Here is a 9,691-nt window from a genome sequence, read left to right on the forward strand (position 1 = left end):
GGGTGGGCGGGGATGCAGGCCCGCCGCGCGCCGAGCTGTCGCATGCTTACAGCTTGCCTACCTGATGGGCGTTCTGCCGGTCCTGCCGGTGGCGAGCATCAATTGTCCCACCGCTCGCGTCTCGTCGCGACGACTCCCGATCCATCACACGGGGTGGCCCGACCGCTGGCCGCTCCTGCTGTGGTGCGAGGCTCGCTGCCCACCATCACTCCCTGCCACACCTCCACCACACCTGGGGCCCGTCGCGTCCACCCTTAAGCCTAGCCATACGACCCCAGCCAACGCCGTCCCGCCTCTTCGGGACATCCATAATGCACACCATGGACTGGATGAGGGCGTGTGTGTGAAGGGGAGGACAGGAGGCAGGGTGACACTATATGCTGAATGGTGGTCAGGTTGGCCATGCTACCTACTAGAAGTCAGGAATACACGTTGGGCTATCCCGGGAAATGGGAAAGGTAGTTTGGAGAAATGCCTGAATCACACAGTATATCGTTGTGCTTGAGTTTTTGCCCGGAAAGTCACGTAGAAAGTCGGAGAAAAGTCATCAGGGAATTCAAAACTCAACCGATTGCGTGGGGGCTATTCTCGTATTTTGGGCTGTCCGCAGAGAGGAGAGGTCAAAAAGTGACCCAGAACTGTCCGTTTCGTTTACAGTCTGTCGCTCCTTCTCTCTCGCGCGCGCTCTCTTCAAAATGTATGAAACATTGCTGCCGTGACTGGCTTGCCGGCTTGCCGGCTTGCCCCCGTCCATCCGCCCATTCTGGTTCAGTCTGCCATCCTCGTTGGCCGCTGATTCGCGTGATTCGAGGGAAAGACTCGCGGCGCCGCGTCGTCCCACGCACCAGCCGAGTGAATCACGTGAGGTCAGCGTGGCGGCAGTCTTACTCGAAAGTTAGAGAGTGACGCTATACACACAGTTTCAAATCAGAAAATTGTGTACGTAAATGTTAGTCAGTGGTTCAAGTGCAAAAGCTATATTCTTGTAAAATTTTGCATGATTTTTATAAAATCTCCTTAATCTTGTGTTATGGGCAAACTGCAAATTTCTCTGGAAAATTTTCTGACTTAAAATCCCCGCTCATGAAAATCGCCATGTCATGTCCGCACACTTGGGTTTCCTGTGCCGTTGGGAGGCCCTTGCCCCTCCTCCTGGATCCCTGGCGGAGGCCTGCGGCGTGCTGCTCATTGTCAACACGTTGAGTCACACACATGATGATGGACAGCGCGGGGATCTTGTAGGAGGAGGAGGGGAAGGAGGCGTGCCGCTGGTTGGCGCGGCGGCTCGGCGTGTCTGACCGGCGTTGACCGGCTCTCATCATGAGGGGCACTTCGCTGCATCCGGCTGCACCCGCCCCCCTCATCATCACCCCCGAAGGTGTAAACAAGAAGGGTAAAGGGTATCATTCTCGGCTTCCTCCTCTCCACCTATCCGTGCGTTCTGTTCCGTTCCACTATAAAGGTGATACCCCTTCAATAAATTACGTTCCCCGAAGTTGACGCGGGGAGACGTTATTTTTGGAGAACGCTGCGTGGTCGCTAAACGCGGCGGGGCGCTCTCAGGCGCTCAGGGCGGGCCGCCGGCCCCACACAGCTGCATGGCGGGCTTGCCTACCCACCGGGTTGCAGGCGCCCTCGCTAGCAGAGCCACCTTATAGCAGGTACTCGTTCCCAAATGGCGCGTCCTCCCTCCCCTGTCGTGCGCTCGAGCCCCATCAGCCCATCAGATACGGAGGACGACCCGTCCCCATGAGCCCCGCGGGACTGGAGTGGACACGCCGGACAGTATCGCGCCGGCCGTCTCGCGTGACACGGCGGCGCCGATTTGTTGTTATCGCTATTATTTGTCCGACGCGCACGCGCTGCCCTCTTGTCGGCTCGCGGATCGCGGACTCTTCCTTCTGGTAGAGACAGTCTTGGGGGACTTTCTAAAACAATTAAGTTGAAAAGACTCTAAAAATGTGCGTTTGTTGGGGTTGCAATCTGCAAGCCCTACGCTGTACGGGATGTGAACCCCTTGGACTGGTGGCCAGCGTCCTGCGCGGCTAGATCAAGTGGGTGGCTAAAGTTGCTGAAGTCGAGCTGCACAGTCTGTGTAGCCCGGGCGGGCCCCGTGGGCTCTGGCAGCTGCTGGTGGTTGGCCCGTGGCTCGTGGGCTCAGATTCGCCAGCCTATTACAGCTTACGGCGCTGCCACGCGGCGGTCCCGCGTTGCACGTTGCACATCCCTATTTGGGTCACCTGCGCGACGACGGCGCGGACCAGCGGACCACCCGCGGCAGTGCAGTGCACGTGTCCGGTGTCCGTGCCGCCCGCTCTGGAGAACAAACGCGACGTGGAGGCCGCGAATAGCAAGGAAACGCTTTGCCTCTGCGACGCACTGCCCCGCGAATTAGAGTGCAGCAGCGCTGTGCGGCCACTTATGCCCCGCCTTGAATGTGACCCTCTCTGTCTCTCTGTTGCAGCTGCTGGCGTCCCCCGCACACACCATGCCGCCCCAGCACCTGCTGTGCGCCGGGCTGCTCGGCGCCCTGCTCGTCCGCGAGGCGAGGTGAGTCTGTCAAACTTTGAGGGGTACTTCAATTTTTAAAATGTCATTGTACACCCTCTTACGCAATGATTTTAAAAAATCTGAAAAAATTGAAAATCGGTTCAAAAATTAGACATTTCGAAAAGAAAATCGAGAAAAATGTGTAAAATTTCAGAAAAAAAGAAAATTTGGTGTAAGTACGCATGACTTTACATTGAATGACCCCTCGACTGTTCTTCTTGCTCTGTATCCTACTCGCCACCTAATTGACTCTATCTTTCGCGCCGGTTTGGCTCCCCCCGTAACGTGGTTTCATTTGGTTCACAGCGCTGACGACAATGCCGCCGCCGATGAGGCGTCCTTGGCCGCGGAGCGCGCCGCCAAGAAGGACGAGGACTCTAGCGAGGACGAGGCGGAGCCCGCCGACAAGAGGCAGCAGCGGCCGCCGTCGCCCGCCGCGACCACCACCGCCGCCGCGCCGGGCGACGTGGACCCCGAGCTCGAGCGCTCGCTCGAGAGGACGCTGCGGGAGTCGCTGGACTGGGCCAAGGCGCTGGTAGCCGAATAGAGGTGAGAAGGTCGTGCTCGAGGAGCGGCTTTATTGAGGCGGGGGAGGAGGGATCTAGAACCGCGAGTAGTAGCCCGCGTCCAGGCCGGGCTGCGCGCCGCCGCCGCCGCCGCCCTGGAGGACGAGGTTGTTGTTGTAGTGGCCGATGAGTCCCGGGCGCGGCTGACCGGCGGGCGGCAGGAAGTTGCCGACGGCCAGGGGCGCCACCGCGCCCTGCTTGGCCGTCGTCGTGAACGCGCTGCCGCGGACGCTGGCGCTGTCCTTCTTCTTGCCGCCGCTGCTGTTGTCGTCGTCGTCCTCCCCCGTGTCTTTGCTGCCCCGACACATCCGCAGCGAGAAGTAGTACAGCAGCTCGACGAAGCTGAGCAGACTGGCGCCGACGAACAGACCCGCGGCGCCGCCCATGGACACTGCAGCAGAGTCAGATTATTCGTGTCAATGTCTACGACATGTTTTAAATTTTCAAAAAAACATAAAAACAACAACAGAATTTCGCCGGGAACCTCAGTCTATTTTCGCAGTTATGCTGTACCGTACGGACGGGTTGCCTACTCGCCCGGTGTCGTAAGGCAAAGACAGGAGGCAAACTCGCCCCAACTACCTCTGCATGCGCATGCGTGGTATAGGTATACTTACAGCATATCTGTACGAAAGTTGACGAGGTTTCTAAGCGCCCCTTTGTACCAACACCAACATCCCTCTCGAACTTTAGCACTCACCGACCATGTCGAGGCGGCCTCGCACCACGTTCCGCTTGTACCTCTCGCTGGGCAACCTGTCCAACATGAGCTCGATCCGCGACGTGTTGTGCGAGATGCTGCGAACAACGACGCCGAAGCTTAACTCTCCGCTTTCATCTGGTTGTTTCAGGGCAAGCGCGTCCCCATGTGTACTGTACGCGAAGTCGTTTGAAAACTACGAACTTCGAGTTGCGACCGACCTCAAGTGGAACGCGGACATCACCACCGTCCGACCTAATTGTATTTTTAAAAGTAATTTGGGTCTGCGGCCAGCTGGTTCTTGCCGCTCGTCTTGCTTTCCGGCTACTTTTCTATATATTTTGTTGAGATTTGTAATACGTGATTTTTATAAAGACGTGATCAGAAAGACGTTATCGCCGTGCTTCTCTGTCTTACCCGAATGACTCCTGGGTGACGATGTTGTACTCGGGCTCGGTGCAGGACGGCACGCAGTTGCAGTACAGCCCCTCCTTTCGACTCCAGCTCGTCTTTAGCACCGAAAAGTTCGTGTAATGGGTGTAGAGGCACATGAGTCCCTCCAGCGTGCAGATCTCGTCCTCCTCTGAGGACATGCGTAAGCCGGCGAAATTGTCGAGTGTTATATTTTGTTTTTACAGTTAATTTTCCCCGACTCATTTCGACCGAGGGGTTTTTACTGTAAATTCAAGCGCACGCACCGATGTTTCTGTTTTCCCTTGATTATTTTTGTCTGATTTTCTGGAGTGTACTCTAATTTTTTCGAGTCAAGTACCCCGTCTCACTTACTCGCATTGGGCATGAGGTGAGTGGTGCAGCCGCATTGCTTGATCTGCGCCTCCTTCCTGCACTGGGTGATGCACGCCGAGTACGAGTAGTAGCGGTACACGGACAGGTCGTTCTCGTCGAGGAACCGGCACTTGCGCTGCACGGTGGACGTGTCCCGGACGCCCGGCTCGTTCTCGATCTCGCGCACTGCGATGCCGAAGCGCTTGTGTATCAGCGGGGCCGCCACGAACACCTCCGAGCTCAGCGAGTTGAGGAACGGCACGTCCTCGGGCGAGTGGATGTGCACGTTGCTCTGCACGCGGAGCTCCAGATACACGGCCGCCTTCGGGGCCCGTCGGTTGGCTAAAATGGGGAGCTTGTCCTTCTTGCCTCTTAGCCTGTCGTCAAATAGAGAAAGAGGCATTACACATTACACAGCCCGCGTATTACACTGTACGCGCTTCGGCGCCACCTCCACCACCGCCCTCCTGTAAAATCCCCAAACAGCGCGCCACGGGGCGTCTGCAGTGTTGACAGAGCGCCCCCATAACCTCTCGGACGTCGGGGTCGCGTCTGGCGCGTCGGGCCGGGGAGCATGCCAGAGGCGTCCCTGGTCCTGGACGCCGAGTTCCTCTTCCTGCTGACTCTGCTGCGCCCCGTCTTCGCTGCCCTGTCGGGTGAGGAGGCCCCCGTGCTCCGCGAGCAGGCCCGCGCCTGGCTGGGGCGCCTGTGTCAGGTCCCCGCCAAGGTGGATAGCGCGCGCCGGGACCGCAACGAGTACCTCAGCCGGTGAGCGGCGCGAAGCCCGAGGTGGGCGTCGTACCCTATCCTACCATACCCGATCAACCACTGGCCACGACACTCCCCACGTAGGTTGTACTACGGCATGATGACCAACAAGCTGGACCCCGTGTTCATGGACGAGCCGCCGGAGGGCGCGCTCAAGCCCCCGCGCGAGGTGTTTACCGCCGTGGACGTGGAGTCGTGGCTGAGCGAGACCGCCAACGACGCGACGGGGCCGTCCTGCAAGGGCCGCGGCGACGCGGACGAGAGGACGTACCTGGCCACGCAGGTGCTGCCGGGCGGCCGGGGTGCGTTCGGCTACCTGGCCGTGTCTCTCGCCAAGGGCGGGCCGCACTGGGTGTCCGGGGACCGGAGCCCCTCCGGCTGGCGGCCAGCAGGTGAACCCCAGGCCACCTCCACCCCGCTGGCGCCCGACCAGCCCTCGGGCTCCGCGGCCCCCCAGGTGCGCGTCGCTGTCGTCACCACGTGCGCTCCCACCACCACCACCATCACCAACGCGCCCAAATCAACAGCAGGACGCGAGCCCCATGGAGGGAAGGCTGGGCGCCAGACCGCCCCCCGAGCAGCGGCATCTGCTGCTGAGCTTCTACGACTCGCTGATCCACGACCTGGACCAGGCTGTCGCGGAGCCCGACAAGACCACCCCGGAGCTGGAGAAGCTCATCACCTCCTTCCAGGCAAGCCTGTGCTACCTAGTCAGCTACATTTGGGTTGCGTCACGTTACGGCATATTCTCTGCTACCAGGATCCGTCAGACTCGGTCGAGGAGGACGCGAGCGTCACCTCACGGCAGGCGGAGCTTCTGGGGCAGCTGCGGGAGCGCCTGGAGGAGCGCCGGGAACGGGCGGCGCAGCGCTCCATGCTGCTGGACTCCCTGGAGGAGGAGGCGGCGGCCGGCCCGAGTACCACCCATTCGCGGCCAGGCGCCCCGCGGCAGCGCCGCGCCGTCATGGACGAGGACGACGTCTGGAACATCCGTCCCGAGAACGTGGCGCTGCTGGAGGCCGCCTACCCGCGCCAGCTGGTGCACCGCTTCCTGGACGCCATCGTGCGCGAGAGGGTGGCCGTCCTGGGCAGGGTGCGCGCGCGGCGTCACCTGCAGCAGCGCGTCGAGGGGCTCGAGGACGACGCCGCCGAGGACATGGAGCACTACCGGGACGCGACGGCCGCGTGGGCCGGCGTGCTGCGCTCGTCCGACGCGGCCGCCGTCAGCGAGAAGGCCAAGAGCGCCGTGGAGAGCGCCGCTGGACAGGCGGACCGCTGCGCGGACCTCGCCACCGCGACCACGGACATCATCCGGGAGCTGGGCGCGACCAGGGCGCGCTACTTCGAGAACGAGGAACGCCACCGCGACCTGCAGGTGAGTGGCGCCGTGTATCCTTCCCTAACCATGAGGCCTCGCACCCCCACGGTGCGCCCGCCTAGCGACCACGTCCCGCCCGCAGATCCACACGCAGGCCGAGATCGAGGTGCTCCGCGCCGAGGAGGCCGTGCTGAAGCGGCGCATCCTGGAGGCCGAGCGCGCCGGGCGCGCCCCCTGACCGCGCGCCCGTTTGGCGAGGCCGGCGCCGTGACAAGGGGGGGCCGCGGACGCTCCCGCCCGCTCTGGGGGGCAGCGGCCCTGCCCGGGGGCCCCACCAGCGGCAGTGCCACCGGCAGTGTCCCCCAGCGGACCCGTCCCGATCAAATACACATACAGCTTACTGTACCAGACTGTACCTCACGCCCTGCTGCGAGTTGAGCGCGAAGCACGTGCCGATCTCCGTGTCCAGCGGCAGGAAGTGGTCGCAGCAGTTGAAGGCGACGTTATTCACCTTGCAGTCGACGAAGATGTCGGGGCACCCGCTGCGTATCTGTCGCGGAAAACGCCCGCAAGGCTATGCTATAGAGTGTGGGTGGGCCACGGGGGTCCCGAAAGGCGAGGGAGTAAACAGGGCCCGGGCTGGGCTGGTTGATGCTCTTTAGGTTGGTTTAGACACCTTGACTTGCGCCCTTTAGCGCTCACGCACCTTGCGAGCGAGGGCCGTAAAGCCAGACTTGGGGCAGTTGACGTGGCCGTCGAAGCAGAACTCCTTGATGTAGTAGGCGGAGCCTCTGAAGTAGGATATCTCCTTGAGGACCTCATCCAGATTGAAGTCGTGGTCCTCTCCGTAGATCCTGCGAGTGGGGAAATTTGCCAAATGCAGGGTAGCCAAGCACATACTGTGTTGTACTTACTACACACCAGTTACTGACTTGGCGCTCATGAAGTACACGCGCTCCATGTTGTCCTCCTCGCACACCGAGATGGTCGGGAAGGTGGTGTCCCAGTCGAGGTAGGTGCTCTCCACCACGAAGCTGATGGCGTTGTTCTGGAACGCCTCCCACGAGGCCATCATGAGCTTGGCGGAGGCGCCCCATGACACCATGCACACCACCAGCCAGAACACTCTGCACCGCAATAAAAGCCGAGGTGAACCAAAGCTTCGTGCGCCCCAGGACAGCATGCACCGCAAACGCCGAGCTTTGGCAACGCATTGCGCCGATTATCGCGCCCCTGCGTCGACTTCTCGACGCGTTTCTCCAAATACCCCTCTCTCACTGTCCTGCGTTGTATTTTTACCTTTCGCTCCAGTGGCGCTCTTCCTGCGCGACGAAGCGCAGCCCGTGGAAAGAGGTGTTGTTCAAAAAGTCCTTGAACGAGCTGAATATGCCCATGTCGGCGGCCTGGCGCCCGGTACGGCGCTCGGTACGTACGACTCTGATCCGATGCTCGCCGGGCCTTTTAATTTACATTGCTCTGCACGACGCAATTTGTTTTCCGACAACGTCCCCACTCTATTATTTTGTTGTGTTGTATTTCCGAGCTGAGCTGGCCAGAGCGCCGCCGCCGGGCCCCTCGCTGCTCGCCGCCGCCGGTTGGGTTGCCTACCGTCGCGGCGCTGAGGCGCGCTGCTCGCCTGTGGGCTGTGGGCCCGGGTCGAGTGGCGCGATGGGGTGCGACAGGGTAGGACCGTGAAATGTGATCAATTATTCAGAGGCTCCGGCCACCAGCCAGCCGTCGTGCCGAGGCCGTGGCGTCATCCAGAGGGAGAGAGACGAGAGGGGGGGGGGGGTTTCAGATGGCATCGCATCATACATGTGCGGGCCGGCCGGCAACCGGCAACCCCTGCATTTTTAATTCGGATCAGATAGCGGCCGAGTGCTACGCTTGCGGGGCGAGTTGCGCCTCCACGGGCCTTTTGTTGATTTGGATGATTTGATGTCAAAATGCTATTTCGCCGTACGTTGTAAAAACTTGGGATCATTTCTTTCTCGCGTGTTCGTGGCGTTGGATTTTTGTTATTTTTGTTTCGACCGTGGGGGGATATTCAAGGGGACCTTTACGACGGTTTGTGCAGATTTACCCGTGTGAAGGCTGTCGTGTGCGATAAAGTCGTGACAGGGTGGCGATTGGGGGAAGGGAGAGAGGGGGAGTCGATTTCCAGCAACACTACTGCACTACGTGTCCAGGCGCGGGGTAGTCCCGACGCTACTCCGCCAGCAGGAGCCACGCGCACGCGTCCGCATGGAGTCTCGACGAGCGTATCGCAGGGTTGGATTTCCCCACCACTCTCATTTATAAGTACCAGGTGGCTGATTCACGCCACGCACTTTCGTAGATCTGTACCACATGCTTGCATGCGGGAGGGTTGCCTACTCGCACGGGGCCATAAGGAGCCGTGGGCAGCGAGCAAAGGAAAACCCGCCCGCGGCCGTGCATGCGGTGTCATGTACCGGGTAAGGCTGTGATGGTGACTGGAGGACTGACTTGGACGGACTAGCAAGACGTTTGAGTGGCAACTGGTTTATTGTTCTTTCTGCTTGCATTTTATAAACATCGGGCACAGCCTTGCATAAGGGTTTTCAGGTTTGCCAACATACAACATACATACATAACATGCGGTACACTATAACTACGAAAGTGCGCGGCGTGAATCAGCCACCTGGTATACCATTCTGCGTTTTTATTGGAATAAAAAAACACTCCCTCTTGACCCCGTATGTAAGTATGACCTCCTTTCTGAGATCAGTATAATTACTATTCTTCTCACGATGACGTCGTCATTCTCTATTTCTGCTCATTCACTCACACCCACAGTCCGTCAGTCCTCAGGACTTATTCTGCATTTATATTTCTCACCCTATTTCTTTTTCTATCGGGAGGGTTGGTAAATGCAGCTTGAAATCGGAGGTCCCACGACAAGACATGTCATGTCATATCCGCTGCGGCTGGAATGCGCGCTTACGCCCCTGCTGGCCGGCCATATGTTCGCGCCCCGCCCCG

General features: G+C 59.8%; 2 protein-coding genes across 2 annotated transcripts in view; one reads left to right on the top strand and one right to left on the bottom strand.

Annotated features, from left to right (window-relative positions):
- The window catches only part of LOC113212688 (WD repeat-containing protein 75), a 9,956-nt gene extending 5,745 nt beyond the window's left edge, over positions 1 to 4,211 (top strand). The window contains exons 14-16 of the mRNA XM_026431488.2: positions 2,465 to 2,550; positions 2,857 to 3,099; positions 3,968 to 4,211. Coding sequence (XP_026287273.1) covers positions 2,465 to 2,550; positions 2,857 to 3,097 — 327 coding nt within the window. The 3' untranslated portion in view covers positions 3,098 to 3,099; positions 3,968 to 4,211. The remainder of the gene's footprint in view (positions 1 to 2,464; positions 2,551 to 2,856; positions 3,100 to 3,967) is intronic.
- LOC113212690 (sodium channel protein Nach) lies at positions 3,112 to 8,380 on the bottom strand. The gene is made up of 8 exons (XM_026431490.2): positions 7,988 to 8,380; positions 7,621 to 7,815; positions 7,395 to 7,542; positions 7,105 to 7,238; positions 4,603 to 4,979; positions 4,234 to 4,399; positions 3,817 to 3,914; positions 3,112 to 3,507 (listed from the first exon to the last, which is right to left on the bottom strand). The coding sequence occupies exons 1-8, from the start codon at positions 8,080 to 8,082 to the stop codon at positions 3,152 to 3,154; spliced, it is 1,569 nt and encodes a 522-aa protein (XP_026287275.1). The 5' UTR covers positions 8,083 to 8,380; the 3' UTR covers positions 3,112 to 3,151.
- Positions 8,381 to 9,691: the final 1,311 nt, after the last annotated feature.

The sequence above is a fragment of the Frankliniella occidentalis genome, unplaced genomic scaffold (assembly GCF_000697945.3).
Source record: "Frankliniella occidentalis isolate FOCC.00 unplaced genomic scaffold, Focc_3.1 Scaffold166, whole genome shotgun sequence".
NCBI classification, from domain to species: domain Eukaryota; kingdom Metazoa; phylum Arthropoda; class Insecta; order Thysanoptera; family Thripidae; genus Frankliniella; species Frankliniella occidentalis.

What these genes read in the sequence shown, in the direction of transcription:
- LOC113212690 (XM_026431490.2), bottom strand. Translation starts at nt 8,082, where the DNA reads ATGGGCATATTCAGCTCGTTCAAGGACTTTTTGAACAACACCTCTTTC. An exon ending in GAGCGCCACTGGAGCGAAAG is followed by an intron (nt 7,816 to 7,987) that starts GTAAAAATACAA and finishes ATTGCGGTGCAG; the next exon opens with AGTGTTCTGGCTGGTGGTGT. An exon ending in TTACGGCCCTCGCTCGCAAG is followed by an intron (nt 7,239 to 7,394) that starts GTGCGTGAGCGC and finishes TTTCCGCGACAG; the next exon opens with ATACGCAGCGGGTGCCCCGA.